Genomic DNA, 20,468 nt, shown 5'->3' on the forward strand with positions numbered 1-20,468 from the left:
TGGCCAGGCCGAAGGGAAGGGCTCGGAACTGATAATGTCGGCCCAGGATACATAATCTGAGGAACCGATGGTAGGACGGCTGGATGCCGATGTGAAGGTGCGCCTCCGTGAGATCCAAGGATGCCAGGAATTCGCCGAGCCGGACTGAGGCAATTACCGACCGAATTGTCTCCATTTTGAAGCGTGGAATGCGAAGGCATCTGTTTACACCTTTCAGATCCAAAATTGGTCTTGCGGTGCCGTCCTTCTTTGACACGATGAAGTAAATGGAGTAACGGCCGAAGCCCTGCTGCCCTATGGGCACGGGGGAACTGCCCCTAAGGCTTGCAACCGTTGGAGGGTTCCCCTTACCGCTGCGCGCTTTATGGGGCACTTGCATGGCGACACCAGGAACTTGTCGAATGGGGTCCGTGCAAAATCTAACGCGTAACCTTGAATTATCACGTCGAGAACCCACTGGTCCGACGTTATTTGGGCCCATTCCTCGGCAAACAACTGCAGCCGAGCTCCCACGTTTGGGACGAACGACCGCAGCTGCTGCGAGGGATGGACCGGCCTCATCTCATTGGGAGGATTTTGGACCCGCGCCTCCCTGGGCTCCTCCCTGACGGCCGAATCTTTTTCCTCGAAAGGACTGGGACCAAGAGGACGACCGTGAGGGCCCCGAACGGTAAGAAGAGCCAGCGGCCCCCTGCGGACGGGATCTTCTGTCGCCGCGGAAGTGGGAACGGCCCGTGAAAGAAGACCGAGATCTAGACCGATCCTCCGGCAGCCTGAATGCCCTATTCTAACCAAGGGACAACATCAACTCATCCAACTCCTTGCCAAACAACAACTTTCCTTTGAACGGCAGGGCCCCTAGATGGGCCTTGGATGATCCGTCCGCCGCCCAGTTGCGAAGTCAGCGGAGCCGACGAGCCGACACCGCCGAAACCATGGATCTAGCCGAGGTACCGAAGGAGATCATGGAGCGCATCAGCACTATAAGCAATCGCCGCCTTGAGCTGATCAGCTTGCCTGGCCTCCCCTTCCGAGAGACCTGCATTAGCCTTCAGATGCTGTGCCCAGCGCAGGCTGGCCCGCCAAGCGAAATTACTACAGATGGCTGCACGGACCCCTAAAGCGGACACCTCAAAAATTTTCTTTAGCTGTACCTCCAGCTTCCTGTCTTGGATATCCTTGAGAGCTGTGGCTCCCGTAACAGGAATCGTCGACTGCTTCGTTACGGCGGACACCGCCGAATCCACTTTCGGCAGACGGAGCAGTTCCAGCGCCTCCTCATGGCCTTGCTCACCTTGAGGCCCAGCTCCGGAGTGTCCCACTCCCGGAACAGGATGTCCGAGACCGTAAAGATGAACGGAAAAGCCACTGCGGGCCCCGTGAGGCCCAGTAGAACTGGGTCCATATTAGCTCCCTGTCTGGGCACCACCGCAGGCGCTTCCACTCCCAGCTCCTGGAGTATAGCCGGGATAAGCGGGGACAGTTCCTCCCTACGGAACAAGCGAACCACCTTAGGGCCGTCCCCCTCGACGGCAGGATTTCCTTTTCCCCCTGCTGGCTGAGACGGACCTTCATCCGGCGCACCATCAGCCCCCCCCAGAGGCTCCTCGGCCGGGTCATCCTCTCCCTGGGAGGAAGAGCTTGAGTCCGTGTCCTGCGGAACACCCCGCAAGGGACGGCTTCGCCGTATGGCGCCCCCATCAGGGCCCGTGATAGATTTCCTCTTCCGGGATCTGGTGGATCTGCCAGATCCCTTCGCTGCACCTGTCTTCCCAGATTTACTGCGGCGCTTGCATTTTAAAAACTTACGCAATAAGAGCGCGAAATCCGCGGAGTAGGAAGACCCGGAACCGGACTCCCCAGATCCGGAATGCACGGGAGACCCCGCTCCCCCGGGGCCACCCCCAGCGGGTCGCCGTTGTGGAGAAAGCGCGGGAGGCAAGCCGCCATCTCCTGCTGCCTCCCTCGTGGTTTCCCGGCCTGATGCTAAAATGGCCGCCGCTCCCGCGCTGAGCGGGAACGGGTCCCCCGGGCCTGCAGCGACGGCAGATTCGCGCGCCGGCGATCGCGGCGTTCGAGCCCGGACCCCCGGAGCGGCCCCTGACGAACCCTCGCCGCCAGAAACGCTGACAGAGCAAACTTTTTCTCTAGAGAGCCGCGCGCGCGGCAAACCGAGCCTCTCGGCATGCCACGAGCCGCGCGAGCGAGGAGGAGGAGAGAAGCAATAAAAAGAAATTAAATAATTGAAGCGGACGCGCACCAACAGTCCCCCCCCCCTCGAAGGAACGGAGAGCCGGCACTGAAGTAAAACAGGAGCTGCCGCAAAATAAAAACAGCCAAACTTTTTTTTTTTTTTTTTACTACTGCCGCTGTCTTCGGTCCTGAGGCCTGTGTTCCAGCGGGGGTGAGTGAACCGGGCTCCCCGGTGTCACCCCCGACGCTGCTACTGCAAAAGGCGGGTCCTCGACCCTAGCAGCGGCCTCGACCAGGGGGGGATGGTCCCCTCAGGACTTTCCAAAACCCCCCTGGGAGGCAGGACCAGCGGGAATCCAAAGATCAGAAAAAAAGCAGAAAACTTATGTGTTTAACACTAAACAAAACTAACTAACCAAGGAACCCTGACCATAAAGAAAAAACCCCAGGGAACCAGGGCTGTGACCAAACCTGCACCACCTACTGGAGACAGAGTAAGACTGAGGGGCTGTGACTGGCACAGGGGCATATATGGCTCCGCCCACAAGTTTTAGTCTGTCTCCAACTACTGGTGCGGAGTCACAACCCAGGTGTCCTGGACTGATCCTGGTACGTACAGGGAAAAGCAGTTTTTACTGCTTTTCTGTGCACTTTCCCGGTGCCGGAAGAAATTAGCGCCTAACCTTTGGGTCGGCGCTAATTTCTGAAAGTAAAATGTGCGGCTTGCCTGCAAATTTTACTTTCTGTATCCCGCGTGCATACCTAATAGGGCCATCAACATGCATTTGCATGTTGAGGGTGCTATTAGGTGCTGCGGGTTGGACGCGCATTTTCCTCCCCTTACTGAATAAGGGGTAAGGGAAAACGCGCATCCAAGAGCAGGCTAACAGTGTGCTCCGTCGAAGTGCACTGTACTGTATCGGCTTGCTTGTGTATTATGTGTGGTTCTAGTCACCTCATATCAAAAAAGATATAGCAGAATTTTAAAAGGTAGAGAAGGGGGCGACCAAAATGATAAAGGTGATGGATCGATTCCCCTATGAAGAAAGGTTAAAGAGGTTGGGACAGTCCAGATAAAGGTCTATAAAATGAGTTAAATGGAATGAGTAAATGTTAATCAGTTGTTTACTCTTTTGAAAAGTACAAAGACAAGGGGACACAAAATGAAGTTACTAGGTAATACATTTAAAACTAATAAGATAATATATTTTTTTACCCAACACATAATTAAGCTCTGGAATTCGTTGCCAGGGGATGTGGTGAAAGCTATTAGTGTAGCTGCTGTTCTGTCCCCAGTAAAGGGTACATATTTGTGTCTGTATAAAGTGCAGCCCTCTTATGTTTTCCACAGCCCCTCCTTCCTAATACTTGTGACACTTTATGTAACCCAGAACAAAAGTCTGAGAGCCCTGCCTTTAAAGGGAGTTTGCCTTTAACAGAAGCCCCCTCCCTTCTGTTCCTCCCATTGGGAAAAGGATTTGTATGCCTTCTTAATATAACCTGGGTCCTTTCAGGTGCCTTATTGGCTGAAGGGACTGCTCTTCATGTTCACTCCTGAGTCCCTTAGGTCCTGGGCTCGCTGTGATTGGTTCTCGCCCCTTACCTCAGCCTGAGGAGATTTTCTCCTGTGTTCACTTCCAAGACGGAGGGTCTGTCCCAGCTAAGCCAGTGGAAGACTCACATGCCTGTAACCTCGGTTACATGAACAGCTTTTTACGTTCCTCTTACTGCTTTAATTAGAAAGACTAATCAGCTTCAACCCCTCGTTGTCCTTCCCTGCGTCCTAAGAAACTTCACCCACCTTCCCCTGCCTTCCTACAGCCACAAGGATCTCTGCCAGAGGCATAGACGTTTGGAAACAACACTTGTAAGTAATCAGAAATTATCTTTACAATAAATGATTTCAAACATTAAGATCTTTGTTTTGAAGACTGATTGAGAGGAACGTTAGCTGCTTTGGATGAGGGAACTTTGAAAGTTTCTGTGAAACAAGCAGTATAAAAGCTGTACAGTAAAAGGCTTTACAGTTAAGAACTGTATAGCTGCATTTAAGAAAGGTTTGGACAAGTTCCTGGAGGAAAAGTTCATTAACAATTATTAAGGCATAGTTGCAGAAATCCACTGCTTATTCTTGGTCTAAGCAGCATGGAATCTATCTACCCCTTGGGATCTTGCCAGGTACTTGTGACCTGGATTGGTCACTGGTGGAGAGAAGATGCTGGGCTTGATGCACCTTTGGTCTGACCCAGTATGTTCTTCTGTTCTAAGAAATAGAAATGAACTCAGTGTAAACCTGAGGGCACTTTCTGTTTGCAAGAAGCTTACCAGTGAGAGCCCTGGAGGCTGTGAACGTTCAGAAATCCCAGCATGTCTGTAGATCTCCCCCACGCTGGCCGCAGTACGCTGAGCATCTAATCTGCTTACAAAGGAAAGAAAGAGCAACTTTACATCTTCTCACATACCAAACCATGGTCTGTTTCACTTTACGGTGACTGTATTCAGAAAAGATAGAACCGCTGTCCTGGCATGTGGAACTTTTACATTTACTGAATGCCACTACCACCCCTAAGTAAGTTATGAGACAATTAATAGTTATGAATGGAAGACTGCTTAAATGAAAAATGGATGCCCCTTATTGTTTTAGGACTATATGCAAGTTACCAGGTGAATTAGGCCTACGAGTCATTAAATGGCATTTATATCAAATATGTCTTTTGGCATATCCCTCTGCTAAAAGAAATCTCTGCAACACAGATGTTCAGGGCACCCACGTTCCATGGAATCACAGAGAGAATGTAGAAGCAGAGCAGGCAGGCAGAGGAGCCAGACAGCAGCTTCAATAAGGCACTGGCAGAGGGTGGAAGGCCAACTGATTTACTAAGAGCGGCAGGAATGGGACAGAGTTGAGGTGGTGTTCATAATGAGCATGGGGTGGGTGGAAATGAAGGGCTAAAAAGGAAAATTGGTTCTTCCTGGACCACCACAGTTCAGTCCAGACTCCTGGGTTTTGCCTCTCTGCCAGCAGAGAGAGACAGAAAAAAAGCTTTACTGACACTGCTGCTTAACCTAGTGTGTGTCTCCTGCAGTCCCTCAGTATGACCTGTACCAAAGTCAAGATGAGAATAACTATAACAGTAACTGAGACCCTCAACTCCCCTCAACGAGACAGACGCAGCGATGGGAGAGGCAATACTGTGGTACGCTACTCAAACGTAAGCCGTCCACCACTCTAGGCGGGTTCTTTCGCACACCAATCCTCTCAGCCTCGAATCGGCGTTTGGACTCTGGCGGAAAAGTGTTCTCTAGAAACCATTAGCTGGGGACTCCCAGACAGCATAGCTTATTCAGCCTGCGTATCAACGGGGGAAAAAAAGCAAGTTTGCTTACCGTAAACAGTGTATTCCGTAGATAGCAGGATGAATTAGCCATGCGTTTCCGCCCTCCTCCCTGGACAGCCCTTTACTCATTCTACCTCTACCTGGTATTTCTTCTCTGCTTGCTGCATATGTATGCTTTGTATTAACTGAAGAGAGTCATGCAGGCACAGCTCTGTATCTGTTGAGAGATTCTCCGTGGCCCGGGGACATCCCCAGACAGCATGGCTAATATAGCCTGCTTATCGACGGGAAAATGAGGGCACTGTGTGCAAGGACACCCCATTCTCTGTAAACTGAAGAAAGGGATTTCTACAAGACAACACCTGACACTCTAAAGTTCTTCTGGCCACACAAATTTCCACCAAACAAACCACTTTCAAGGTTAAATCATTTAAGAGTCGTCCTCCGCAATGGCTCAAACGGAGCATCACACAACACCCCATCACCATATTAAGATTCCACGAGGGACACACCTTCCGCATTGGGAGCCGCAAGTGTTTTGCCCCTTAAAGAAAATGAATCACAGTCACATGCGAGGCCAGGGACACTCCTGCACAACCTAAAACTGCCACCTGTACCCAAAGGGAATTATAGGCTAGACCCCTCAATTAGACCTTGTTGTAAAAAGGTCAAGGTATGGGAAATTGAAGCCTGAGTAGGCTGCATGCCCTGTTCAACTCACCAAGCCTCAAAAATCCTAACCTTAACATAAGCCAATGATATTGACAGCTGTCCAGCCTGCAGTAAAGTGGCAATGACATCTTTGGAATATCCCTTCTATCTCAAGTAGTTCCTCTCAAAAACAAAGCCACGACACAGAAGTGATCCATCTGATCCACAAATAAGGGATCCTGGCGCAACTGACTCAGAAGGTAACAAAACCTTAACGGACTGTTCACCGCCAAGTTTACTAGGTCCGTGAACCATAGTCAACAAGACCATTCTGGAGCCACAAAAATCACTTCGCCTAGGTGCCACTCTGCATCATAACACCCTGTTCAGCAACGGTCATGGGAGAAGACAAAAAAGAATCTCTGGTGGCCTCAGTAGCACCAGAGCATTGATTCCTTCTGCTCCGTGTCCTCGCTTACAACTGTAAAAGTGCACCGCCTTGGCATTTTGTTCGATGCCAACAAGTCCAAGCAAAGCATTCACCACATGGCCCAAACAGCAGCTCCCATACTCCGGGGTCCAAATTTTGCCTACTGAGGAAATCCGCCAGCACGATGTACACCAGCTATGTGAGATGGTGAACCAACTATCTCACACAGTGAACCAACAACTGAGCCTACTGAGAAACCATCCGACTTTTGGTCTCTCCTTGTCAGTTGATATAAACCATTGTCGTTGCATTGTCTGATAGAACTAGCACTGCTCAACCTTGTACTCATGGCAGAAAAGAAAACAAGGTTAAGCACACAGCTCTTGTCTCTGACTGATAGACCACAATGACTCTTCCTTTGACCATTGATCCTATATGGCCTGGCTCTGACACACTGCTTCCCAGCGACAGCGGTGATATTTATCACCCAATCTGGGATTTCCAATTCCATCCCCCGTTTCAGATTGACCCAAGTCACCACAAAAAACTGGACCTGGACTCCCCCGCCCCCCCCCCCGCAGGAGAAAAGGTATTTGAAATTCCTCCAATAACAGGATCCAATGGGAGAGGAACACTCTTTGAAGGGGCCACATATGCACAAATGCCCAGGGAATTAGATCTAGCATCAATGTTATAGACCCCAAGACCTGCAAATAATCTCAAATTCTGGGCAACTTGAGTCGCAACAGGTGGTAAATCTGACTCTGCAGCTTCACCATTCCATCCTCCATGAGAAAAACCTTGCCAAAAAATCATCCTTCAAAAATTGGAAGAAGGATCCATCTGAAGAAAATAGGATAAAACATAAGCATTGTCAAGTTAAGTGTAAAACATTGATAAAACAAGCGACGAGAGAATTTGAAATGAAGTTGGCCATAGAGGCAAAAACACATAATAAAAACTTTTTTAAATATATCCAAAGCAAGAAACCTGTGAGGGAGTCGGTTGGACCATTAGATGACCGAGGGGTTAAAGGGGCTCTTAGGGAAGATAAGGCCATTGCAGAAAGACTAAATGAATTCTTTGCTTCCGTGTTTACTAGTGAGGATGTTGGGGAGATACCAGTTCCGGAGCTGGTTTTCAGGGGTGATGAGTCAGACAAACTGAACGAAATCACTATCAACCTGGAAGATGTAGTAGGCCAGATTGACAAACTAAAGAGTAGCAAGTCACCTGGACCGGATGGTATGCATCCTAGGGTACTAAAGGAACTCAAAAATGAAATTTCTGACCTATTAGTTAAAATTTGTAACCTATCATTAAAATCATCCATTGTACCTGAAGACTGGAGGGTGGCCAATGTAACCCCAATATTTAAAAAAGGCTCCAGGGGTGATCCAGGTAACTATAGACCAGTGAGCCTAACTTCAGTGCCGGGAAAAATAGTGGAAACTATCCTCAAGATCAAAATTGTAGAGCATATAGAAAAACATGATTTAATGGGACACAGTCAACATGGATTTACCCAAGGGAAGTCTTGCCTAACAAACCTGCTTCATTTTTTTGAAGGGGTTAATAAACATGTGGATAAAGGTGAACCGGTAGATGTAGTGTATTTGGATTTTCAGAAGGCGTTTGACAAAGTCCCTCATGAGAGGCTTCTACGAAAACTAAAAAGTCATGGGATAGGAGGCAATGTCCTTTCGTGGATTACAAACAGGTTAAAAGACAGTAAACAGAGAGTAGGACTAAATGGTCAATTTTCTCAGTGGAAAGGGGTAATCAGTGGAGTGCCTCAGGGATCTGTACTTGGACCAGTGCCTTTCAATATATATATCAATGATCTGGAAAGGAATACGATGAGTGACGTTACCAAATTTGCGGATGATACAAAATTATTCAGAGTAGTTAAATCACAAGCAGACTGTGATACATTACAGGAGGACCTTGCAAGACTGGAAGATTGGGCATCCAAATGGCAGATGAAATTTAATGTGGTAAAGTGCAAGATGTTGCATATAGGGAAAAATAACCCTTGCTGTAGTTACACGATGTTAGGTTCCATATTAGGAGCTACCACCCAAGAAAGAGATCTAGGCGTCATAGTAGATAATACATTGAAATCGTCGGCTCAGTGTGCTGCAGCAGTCAAAAAAGCAAATAGAATGTTAGGAATTATTAGGAAGGGAATGGTTAATAAAATGGAAAATGTCATAATGCCTCTATATCGCTCCATGGTGAGACCACACCTTGAATACTGAGTACAATTCTGGTCGCCGTATCTCAAAAAAGATATAGTTGCAATGGTGAAGGTACAGAGAAGGGCAACCAAAATGATAAAGGGGATGGAACAGCTCCCCTATGAGGAAAGGCTGAAGAGGTTAGGGCTTTTCAGCTTGGAGAAGAGACGGCTGAGGGGGGGATATAATAGAGGTCTTTAAGATCATGAGAGGTCTTGAACGAGTAGATGTGACTCGGTTATTTACACTTTCGAATAATAGAAGGACTAGGGGGCACTCCATGAAGTTAGCAAGTAGCACATTTAAGACTAATCGGAGAAAATTCTTTTTCACACAACGCACAATAAATCTCTGGAATTTGTTGCCAGAGGAGGTGGTTAGTGCAGTTAGTGTAGCTGGGTTCAAAAAAGGTTTGGATAAGTTCTTGGAAGAGAAGTCCATTAACTGCTATTAATCAAGTTTACTTAGGGAATAGCCACTGCTATTAATTGCATCAGTAGCATGGGATCTTCTAGGTGTTTGGGTAATTGCCAGGTTCTTGTGGCCTGGTTTGGCCTCTGTTGAAAACAGGATGCTGGGCTTGATGGACCCTTGGTCTGACCCAGCATGGCAATTTCTTATGTTCTTATGCTGAAATCGGGCCTCTAGGGATTGGGATGGCATTAGATGGCTCTTCACTAAGTTCAAATCAAAAAAAGACAAAGTAGAATGAAATTCAAATGCTGTGCAGACCACAGGTATAATCAAAAAATCAATTTTTAAATGATACCGCATCAGCAAGCCAGACAACGGCAGTGAAAAACACTTGCCGTCCGGACTACTCGTCACTTCCGGTTAGATGTTATAAAGTATGTTTTTTTAAGTATGGTACAGTCTTAGAATATTAGCTGGTCCCTGAGAGTTAACTTCAAAAGGTAAATCCCCCGACAGCGGCCGGTGTTTTGCGATACAAAGATCGCTTCTTCAGGAGTGCTTCATAAATTGCTGGAAAGGTGCTTCTGTGTGGACTTGTACGTCTCAAACACTGTTGCAATCCCGTTCTGATTGCAACAGTGTTTGAGACGTACAAGTCCACACAGAAGCACCCTTTCCAGCAATTTATGAAGCACTCCTGAAGAAGCGATCTTTGTATCGCGAAACACTGGCCGCTGTCGGGGGATTTACCTTTTGAAGTTAACTCTCAGGGACCAGCTGATATTCTAAGACTGTACCATACTTAAAAAACATACTTTATAACATCTAACCGCAAGTGACGAGTAGTCCGGACGGCAAGTGTTTTTCACTGCCGTTGTCTGGCTTGCTGATGCGGTATCATTTAAAAATTGATTTTTTGATTATACCTGTGGTCTGCACAGCATTTGAATTTCATTCTACTTTGTCTTTTTTTGATTTGGGTTTTGATTGATAAGACGAGTGCCACAGTTCTTTGTTTCATTGTTTTCTTCACTAAGTTCACCACCCAGCCCAGAGTCCTCAACACTCTCTAGGACCCACAGCTGACAGAGGTCTGCCAACTTTGCCAGAATGAGCCAGTCGTCCAGATATGGGTGCACCAGTAATCCTTCCAAAGGGCTACTGCCACCACCATCACTTTGGTGAACATAAACAGCGCTGTCGCCAAACCGAAAGGAAGGGCACAAAAGTGAAAATGGTCTCCCAGAATCATAAATTACAGGAACTTCTGGTACTCCTGCCTGATTGGGATATGTAGGTATGCCTCTGTGAGGACTAGTGATGCCAAGAACTCTCCCTTGTGAACTGTCACTATACCAAATGTGTTTTCCATACAAAACTGTGATACCTTGAGGGCTGCAGTGACCTTCTTTAAATCCAAAATTAGACTGAAATGTCCCTTCCTTTTTTGGGACCACGAAATAAATGGAATGCCAACCTTTTCTCCATTCTTCTCGGGGAACTGGCACCATCGCTCTTAGCTGTTGCAAGTGGTCTACCATGTTGTGAACCGCTATATGTTTCGTGTGAGTAGCACAAGAGGAGATGATGAAGCTTTCTACACCAGGCGCACAAATTCTAACATGTACCCATCATTTTATTACTCCCAAGACTCACTAGTCTGCTGTGATTCCAATCCAGTTCTCATAAAAGTGGGCCAACCACCCCCTACAGCTGGAAGACAAGCGTGGACCAGCCTTGTTTCATTGTGAAGACTAAGCTCCCCTGGGTCCTTGACTAGGGGTATCTCAGTTCGGCTTCTGCCCACATCGAAAGGACTGGGTCCTGCCCGAGCTTTGTTTCTGTACTGCCGAAGGGCCTCTGTTCTGCCGATATCATCTATAGTATCTAAAACATGAATGGATGGGAAAAGATTTCTCTCTCACCTTTGTCTTGTCCTCTGGCAATTTATGACTCTTGGAATCTCCCAAATGCTTCACCAGCTGCCCTAAATCCTCCCCAAACATACCTTTGAACAGGAGGGCTCTAACAGACTTTGACCAAACATCTGCAGACCAGTTTGTTAACCAGTGCAGCCGCCTGGCCATAACCGCTGACATCATAACTCTGGAGGACGTCCTAACTGAGTCAAGCATCTGCCATATAGGCCACTGCTGCCTCCAAGTGCTCCGTCTGCTTCGTGAAGGACAATGACAAAGTCTCCTTTGCCTGCAATTGCTGAACCCAGTGCAAACAAGCTGTCTGCATAAAACTGTTGCATACTGTAGCCCAGATACCCAAAGCAGAAACCTCAAAAATCCTCTTGAGGTGAACTTCCAGCTTCTAGTCCTGCACTTCTTTCAGCGCGGCAGACTGTCACTGGAATGGTAGTTTTCTTGGTCACCGCCAAGACGAAGTGTCTACCTTTGGAAGCATCAAAAGATAGAGTGCTCCTCCGGTAACAGGTACAACTTTGCCACAATCTCAGGAGCGTCCCACTCCCTGAAGACCAGATGCTTTACCAAATTGTGAAAGGGAAAAGACTTCGCTGGACCTTTCAAGTTGACCGTGACGGGGTACATCCCTTCCTAGTCCAACTCCACCTGAGGAAGTTTGATGCCTAGCTGTTTAAGCACATGTGGAATCAAGGGCCACAACTCCTCCCTGCAAAATTTGTACCACCTTGGGATCGTCCCCATCGGTCACCAGCAACACCTCCAGATTCAAAAGGTCCTGAAGGGACTCCGCCCCCAGAGACACATCCAGTAGAACTTAATCGCCTGCAAACCAGTCAGATTTTCAGGTTATCCACAGATACATTCATACACATATCCAGGTCCCCTGAAAACCTGTGATGGTCATGGTTCTTAAAGGACTAAGTGCTACAAAAATCAGTAAGATAAAAACCTGCTGACTTAAATTTCTAATTATAGCAGTTATATCGTTATTAATCAGGTAGACTTGGAGAAAGCCACTGCTTATCTCTGGGTGTATGTAACATGCGATCTATCTACTGAATGGGATCTTGCCAGGCACTTGTGACCTGGATTAGCCACTGTTGGAAACAGGATATTGGACTTGATGGACCTTTGATCTAATCCAATATGGCAGTTTTTACGTTCTAAACTTTTTTTTTTTTGCACAAAATTTGGGTTCCAGAATAAACCCACTTGTGATAAAGTTCTGTTACTAGTAACCATCAAAGTAATGCACTCCCTTCCAGGCACTAAAGTACCTCAGGGATATGGCTCCAGTGTCACTGAACTATTAAGCTGGTTGGAGTTGTTACTGACTAAATTAAGACAGTAACAACTATTACAGCACTACACTATCCTGATTAACAGGCTTCCAATAACTCCAGTAAAAGAGTACAGGACTGTACCAAACAGCTACTTTTTCTATTTACTCACAAATACATTGTTATGCTTAATATCTAGGCAATTAGCAGCATAGCTATTGTAAGTGAAAACATGATAATTTTTTTTAAGGATTCCAGCATTTAATATGAAACAATTGTTTTATTGTGAAAGCCCAATTTATTTGTTTTGATTTTTTTTTTTTACATTACACTATTAGCTCAACAAGCTTTTCATCACATACTTCTTGGTTAAACTATTTAGCCAAACCAAACAGTATGGCCAACTCAAATATTGAATGCTTCCATTTTCTACCCTGCACAAGGCCAATAGCATACATTCTTTTGCATTAACTATTCCCTTCAAACAAAGTTACCAACTTTGTTACTGTTATATCTATATATCTACATCTATATGTATACATATATATATATATATATATACACACATACCTTTGAACAGAGAGAAATGTATGAATATGACTTAGATTATTTATTTGCTTTGTGCTGAACTAGAAAATGTATGAATATGAACTAGAATAAGCATTTGCTATTGTGTTGACCCAGAATATGAACGCTGTCCCAGTATGTGAATGTTGACCATGAACATGAATGCAGATTTTGTAAACCATTGGGAACTTCTTTTGGGATGACGGTATATAAAACTCCTAATTAAATAAATATACACATACATATATATACACAAGTATGTAGACATATGCATACGTGTATTATATATTCACACACAAACACTCACACGATGTGTTTCTAAACCAAAAATAACAGAAACATTGAAAAAAATTCACGTGAGTAGTTAGTATAACTAATCAGGGAGTAATTTACCTGATATTACACTGCATTGCAATGTCAGGCTAGGTAGTAAGTCTTCTAGCCCGTCAGCACCATCTACTGGTATGCAGCAGCACTGCCCTGACGATCTCACATCAAGGCCCTGTTCTGTGCCTCCTCTTTCCTTGCCTTTTTCACCACGCTCTATCTGCTGGAACGGAACAAACTTTCTACTTGTATCTTTAGGGATAGTTTTGGACTATCTTGCCTTCCATATATCTGCTAAATTGGGTTAACCTGGCAACTCCTACCCCTTCTAAACAACAAACAACATGCACTACATGATCCAATCAGATATTGTTCTGCGATGTCATCTGATACACACTTCAGGGCTGGTCACAGGGATGCAGGGAAACAAGAGTAAAAGGGATGTTAAAAAATGACTTAGAAATACCCTCTCTAGTAATCCTACTTGAGATTGGCATGGGGTGCTGGGAAGGGGCAACGTAGGGGCGGGAAGGGGGGTGAGGGATAGGTTTCATGTGCGGGGAGAAAAGCGTTCATGGGGAGGTAGATTCTGGATGTGCAGAATCAATTGTATGTATCTGTCTATTAGAATTCCTAAATATGAAACCTAAAATTGGTGCTTCCCCATGTAATAATATGATCAGTTGACACTGTTTGTTGAACATGTTTATTTAATAAAAATTGTCAATAAAAAAAAATAAAAATACCCTCTCTAACTGGGAGATGGACGTGGACTTTTATAGCAAGTGCTCTCAGCGAGGGCCACAAACATTTCTGGTTTTCAGGACATCCATGATGAATATTCATTAGATGCATCTGCATACCTTTGGGCAAACAACAAGATTAATCTGTACAGCTTGGACTAGACCTTGCTGAAGCCCTCTAGGAGCAGCACTGAGAGCCCCTGTTCTAAAAGACCAGCCCGTACACGTATGATTCTCTTTGCATTTAGTAACGATGCTTGCCAGCTTCTAACAGAATGGGTAAAGAGTTGCCCTCACTCATATTTCATCCATGCAGCTGATGAATGTTTGAATCAAAAGCAACTGGTGCTCTATGAGGCTCCTCTACTGTTCAGTCCTATTGGTCAAGCTTCCTTGTAATGCCTTACTGCCTGCTGTCTCCAGCAAGAACATGAGCCCATGAAGTGATGAAGCAGGAGAAGGCTACAGTTGTTTTCTGGGTGACTGTGTGTAATCTGTAATCCGGTTATCCAGTCCATTAATGGCTATTAATCAATTTTACTTAGGGAAAAGCCACTGCTATTAATTGCATCAGTAGCATGGGATCTTCTTAGTGTTTGGGTAATTGCCAGGTTCTTGTGGCCTGGTTTTGGCCTCTATTGGAAACAGGATGCAGGGCTTGATGGACCCTTGGTCTGACCCAGCATGGCAATTTCTTATGTTCTTATCCGACTGTAGGCTCAAGTAAGGGTCTAACTCAGCACAAGCTCAAGGTATCACAGAGCACAGGAAGAAGGACTTCACAAGCTGCAGAGCTAACTTTGACCTAAAAATGGCAGACTTTCTTTGCAGGTGGCATCACTTGTCTTTTTTTTTTTTTTTAAACACAAATCTAGAAAAAGACATCAAATGTAAAGCTAAGGTGGTAATCTGTGAGACACATACTTTACAGAATCCCTGGAACTTCTCTCATTTGTATGGAACGTGAAAGTAGGGGATCTTTCTGTACCTGGATTGGGACGCAGGCAATGCCAAAGCCAAAGACTGTGCAGCCGACTCGCTCGGCATTCTCTGGATCTGAGTATCCGCTGTCAGAGCCACACCTGGTGAAAGCAAGAACAGAAATGCAAGAGAAATGTGAAAGCAGCAGCACTAGCAACACAGATTTCAGAAAATACAACTGTCAGGAAATTTCTCTTTCTGATTTTTATTTTGTTTCTGAGAAAATTGAAAGTTTCTGAAAGTTCCAACTGAGTCACCCCTATCCATTCCTCACTATGAAGCTAAGTAAATCTAGGGAGCTGCAGGGCAGAATGCTATGGTCACAATGACAAAGAGAAAGCAAGAATATAGCACTCGTCCCTCAAGCATGGACACAGGAGATGCAGAAATAAAAGAGATGTGACCGCAATAAAAGATGCATACTTTTTTTTTTAAATGTGAAAAAATACAGGAAGCATAATATATAAGGAAAATGAAGAAGGGAGGTCTAGGAGTAAAAGCAAAGAGGGAAGTAAGAAAGTCAAGAAACAGGCACGTTATCGTTAAGATTCAAGTTGGTACTGCTATTTTAAGCCAACCTTAGGCCCAGCAGCCCTGTGGGCAGTGCTTTCTTCTGCTCTGTGGATGCCTGTATGATGGGCTGACGCTAGCAGTTTTAGAGGTAGCAGAATGCCAGGTTACTAGTGACTAGATTGGGGAGACTCTGGCACTACGATTGTGAATCTTATTTTCATGCATGCTATATACCCTGTTTCCCCGAAAATAAGACATCCCCCGAAAATAAGACCCAGTAGAGGTTTTGCTGAATTGCTAAATATAAGACCTCCCCCGAAAGTAAGACCTAGCAAAGTTTTTATTTGGGAGCATGCCCGTCGCACAGAACACCAGAGCATGCAGCTGTGATTTTTTTACCCTGCAGGATTCACAGTTAGTTGTCATCACAAACCAGCATAATCAGACAACTATTCAGAATATAATAAATGTTCATTTTTTTGTTCAACAATATATGTGAATTCTTCTTCATGGAAAAATAAGACATCCCCTGAAAATAAGGCCTAGTGCATCTTTGGTAGCAAAAATTAATATAAGACACTGTCTTATTTTCGGGGAAACACGGTATGTAGGCATAACAAATATTAACTAATATGAAATCAAAGATGAAAAATACAGTGAGAACTCCCTACTATTTCACATGTATCAAGTGTGGAGGAATTGTGGAGGAAGCAGGTGGGAAAAGTCTGAAGACACTGGAATATATGCCTCTCTCTCTCTAATTATATACCAGAGGAAACACAGACTTGCTTTCTAACATATCCTTGAGAAATTACTAGGAACATCTGTAATGGAAATATAAAAATCAGGAAAGCTCCACTCACCTGGGCCAGATGGATATGGATGTGTGCCAGTCACCACATAGTCAGATTCATGTCCTAAGCAAAAATGCAACAGTTATCAGTAAAGAAAAGGGAAACCCTCTGGAACGCTCACACTGAATCAAAGATGGATAACTAAAATGACAGCTCTGGCCAGAACAGTGCTCCTTCCTCTCACGCAAACTGCTCTGAATTTTTCCTCTTATTGCTGCCTGCTCTTGGTGAAGGGCATTCTGCCCTCTGTAATTTCTTACCATAGCAGAATTTCTGTTTGCAGAAAATTACAGATTAAAGTCAGATTATTTGGTACTCCAGGTTTTCAAAAATCTTTCAAACCGTAGACTTTACGTAGAATAGAAAACAGGAAGACAAAGAGGACAAGATATATCAAAAGATAAAAGGTAGGCTACATGTGAGCTCTCTCCATGGAATTTTTATTATATATTTATTGAAGCAGAACATTAACATGTTTCTTAATATATTTTAGGATTAATACATTTACTCATAGATGCCAGTTTTGTGGGAGCAGGGGGTGCTTGAACACCCCCAATATGGAGCACACTCCTCATTGTGTCTAGGGAGCGATAATTTGTGTTATATTTAGCACCCACAATAGTTTTGAAAAGTTTTCTATTTATTTACTTAAGAAGCTAAGGCACATGTAGCAAAAAGCTTTCACATCAAATTACAAGACTTCTCTTAGAGAAAGCTCAGACTGTCAGCACGGAGGAATAGAGATTTAGCAAAGGGATTCTGGTAATTTCCACGAGCTGTGAACAAACCATGCAATGCAGAATAGACCTCATAGGGGTCCCCCACACTGTGCAGCCCCTTTTCACGAATCTCCCTCTGGATAGGCATGTGCAGTACAGGTCCATACTCTGTGTGCAGCTTAATTGTCATCTTCACCTTGTGGCTGCAAACAGGAAATCACAAGTAAGCAACAAACCCAATCCTTCAGCTACACAGCTCTGGTCGTTAAAGAACTAGCATTTTTATAAATAACTGGTCAGAGGCTGTATTCTGTGCACTCTCTTCAGATGACATTTTATTCCAAGAGTTGGTTCCATTAAGAAATCAAAAATGATACACTCTAGAAGCAGCAGAAGCTTGTCAAATTCTATTCCAGTTCTCAGCATTCTGATAAACAGAAATCTGCTGATTCAATGAGAATTTAATGCAGATTTTCAAAGGAAATTTCCAAACAGACAGGGCATGTGCACTTTGTAGACACTTTCAGGCACCCTATTACATTACACTACATTGTCCCGTTTATGTCAGCTTTTCAAACAAATCTCATTCATAAGATTCTGTTATATTTGTTGTTTATTTAATTCTGGTTGTTCACAGAAGACTAATTTTTGAGCCTTAGAAAAATCTTAATTTTCCTATTCTTAACTTAAATTTTCTTGAAATTGATAGTTTTGCTTTAATTTTTTTAAATTGATTTTTATGTATTATACTCTGGTTGAAAGCAGAGTTGCTTACTGTAACAGGTGTTCTCAGAGGACAGCAGGATATCAGTCCTCACACGAATGACATTATCAGATGGAGCCCGGCATGGAAAACTTATGTCAAAGTTTCTAGAACTCATGCTCAGGCATGCATTATACCACACGTCCACACGGAGGTCCCCTTCAGTCTTATAATATAGATATCAAGGATAAAATTATAAAGGAGAAGAAACTCACGTAGTGGAAACCCAACTCTGTGGGGTGGCGGGCAGGTTTCATGAGGACTGACATCCTGCTGTCCATGGAGAACACCTGTTACAGGAAAGCAATTCTGCTTTCTCCGACAAGCAGGATGGCAGTCCTCACACACTGGTGAATCCCTAGCTGCAGACTGCGTCCCCCCCCCCAACGTAAAAGGGGACCATCAAAACACTAAAATAAGTGCTAACGGGTACAACAACTAGTTTTGTTGGTAACAGCAGGAGGGTAGCCTGAACAAAAACGGGCCCTAGGCGATTACAGAGTTGGATTCAACATCTCAAACAAATTCCAAAGGATAGACTAGCCAAACCTACTATCGCATCAGCCAATGTGATGTGTTGTGAATATGTGGAGGGAACTCCATGTCGCAGAGCTCAGCAGATCTCCTCTATGGGAACAACTTGCAAGTAGGCCACTCATGCTGCCATGGCTCTAACAGAGCGAGCGTTAACATGACCCCCCAAGATGCAATCCCACCTGGGCATAACAGGAGATGCAGTCTGTTAGCCAATTAGAAAGCATCTGTATGGCAATGGCGACACCCAACTTATTCCTATCAAAAGAAACAAAAAGTTGGGTGGACTGTCTTTGGGCTTCTATCCACTCCAGATAGGAGCTAAAGCTCTTTTGCAGTCCAAACTGCACAGGGCTTGTTTGCCTTGGTGTGAATGGGGCCTGGGAAAAAATGTTAGTGGGACGATGGACTGGATAAAAGGGAAGTCTGACACCACCTTAGGCAGGAACTTAGGGTGTGTACATAGGATGACCATGTCATGAAAAAACTTTGTGCAAGATGAATAAATCCCTAAGGCCTACAGCTCACTGCCCCTACGTGCTGAAGTGACTGTCACCAAAAATATGACCTTCCAGGTCAGGTACTTCAAGGCCCAGGAGTGCAGAGGCTCAAATGGAGCTTTCATTGGCTGAACTAACACCACACTGAGGTTCTAAGACACAGCGAGAGGCCTTAGGGGAGTTGACAATTGAAACAGGCCCCGCATGAAGCATACAACTATTTGCTGTACAGAAATGGGGACACCATCTACACCACAGTGATATATGCCAATAGCACTTAAATGAAATCTAATGGAGTTGGTGTTCAAGCCAGCTATTGATAGCTGTACAAAATAGTCAAGCAGTTTTTGTGAGGAGCAGGAACATAACAACATAAGAACATTGCAATGGAGTAGCCGCCTAATGGTTAGAGCAGTGGAATTTGAACCAGGGAGACAGGGTTCAAATCCCATGCTGCTCCTCCATTGCCTCAGGTACAAAAAGATTTTGAGCTCACTGGGAACAGAGAAATAACTACAGTACCTAAATGAAATCCGCTATTAAGTGCCAAAAAGTGGAATATAAAAATCAGATAAATAAATCTAAGACCTTCTGCTCACACCACACAGAAAACCTCCTCTACTTTAGTCCATAGGACTTTCTAGGAACTGAGACATCTTCTGAGAGATTGAGTGGTTTCCTGGAGGAGTGGAAACCATACCCTCTCGGCCAATGAGGGGCTATGAGAATCATATTCCCTTTGTCCTTGCAAAGCTTCAAAATAGACTTCGCTGTCAGTAGAGCTGGAGGATATGCAAACAGGAGCCTCTCGTCCCAATGACAGGCAAAGGCATCCGTGGCTGGTTTGCCCGGTGTCCTGTACAGGAAACAGAACTGAGGAACCTTCCTGTTCCCAAGGCGCTGCAAAGAGATCCACCTCCAGGCTTCCCCAGAGGTGGAAGATGCGATTCACGACCCCTTGATCCAGAGACCATTCGTGAAGTCTGAAGGCGTGCCTCTGTCTGTCCACTATCAAGTTCTCCGTTCCAGTCAGATACGTGACCCTGAGCACCATCCTGTAGGAGATGGCCCACGACCATATCTGTACCTCCCTGCTTGTTGACGTACCTCTTTGCCGATTGGTTGTCAGTTTGGATCAGGACAATATTTTTGGACAGCTGATCTCTGAAAGCCCATAGCGCATACCTGATAGCCTGGAGCTCCAGGAAATTGATTTGACAAAGATGTTCCTGGGCAGAGCATAGACTCTGGGTGCTGAGCCCATCTACATGAGCTCCCCAACCCAGAATACATGCATCTGTGGTTAGGACAATTTAGGTAGGACGACTTTGGAAGGAGATCCCTTGCTCCAGATTTGAAATTACTCACCACCAGGACAATCCTGGAGAACGAAGAGACTTGGATGCGATCCTGGAGATTCTTCCTGGCCTGTCACTGCGACCTCATGGTCCACTCACTGGGCCTTTCGTATGTGTAAATGTGCC

General features: G+C 45.1%; 1 protein-coding gene across 2 annotated transcripts in view; it reads right to left on the bottom strand.

Annotated features, from left to right (window-relative positions):
• PLRG1 (pleiotropic regulator 1) overlaps positions 1-20,468 on the bottom strand; it is a 126,850-nt gene that overhangs the window by 77,575 nt on the left and 28,807 nt on the right. Inside the window, exons 3-6 of one of the 2 annotated variants that reach the window (XM_029611979.1) lie at positions 17,257-17,390; positions 16,478-16,531; positions 15,109-15,202; positions 4,519-4,609 (exon numbers count right to left, since the gene is read on the bottom strand). In XM_029611979.1, coding sequence (XP_029467839.1) covers positions 4,519-4,609; positions 15,109-15,202; positions 16,478-16,531; positions 17,257-17,390 — 373 coding nt within the window. Of the gene's footprint in view, positions 1-4,518; positions 4,613-15,108; positions 15,203-16,477; positions 16,532-17,256; positions 17,391-20,468 lie in introns of both variants that reach the window. The other variant, XM_029611894.1, reaches the window with a different exon arrangement.

The sequence above is a fragment of the Rhinatrema bivittatum genome, chromosome 1, assembly GCF_901001135.1.
Source record: "Rhinatrema bivittatum chromosome 1, aRhiBiv1.1, whole genome shotgun sequence".
Lineage (NCBI taxonomy): Eukaryota > Metazoa > Chordata > Amphibia > Gymnophiona > Rhinatrematidae > Rhinatrema > Rhinatrema bivittatum.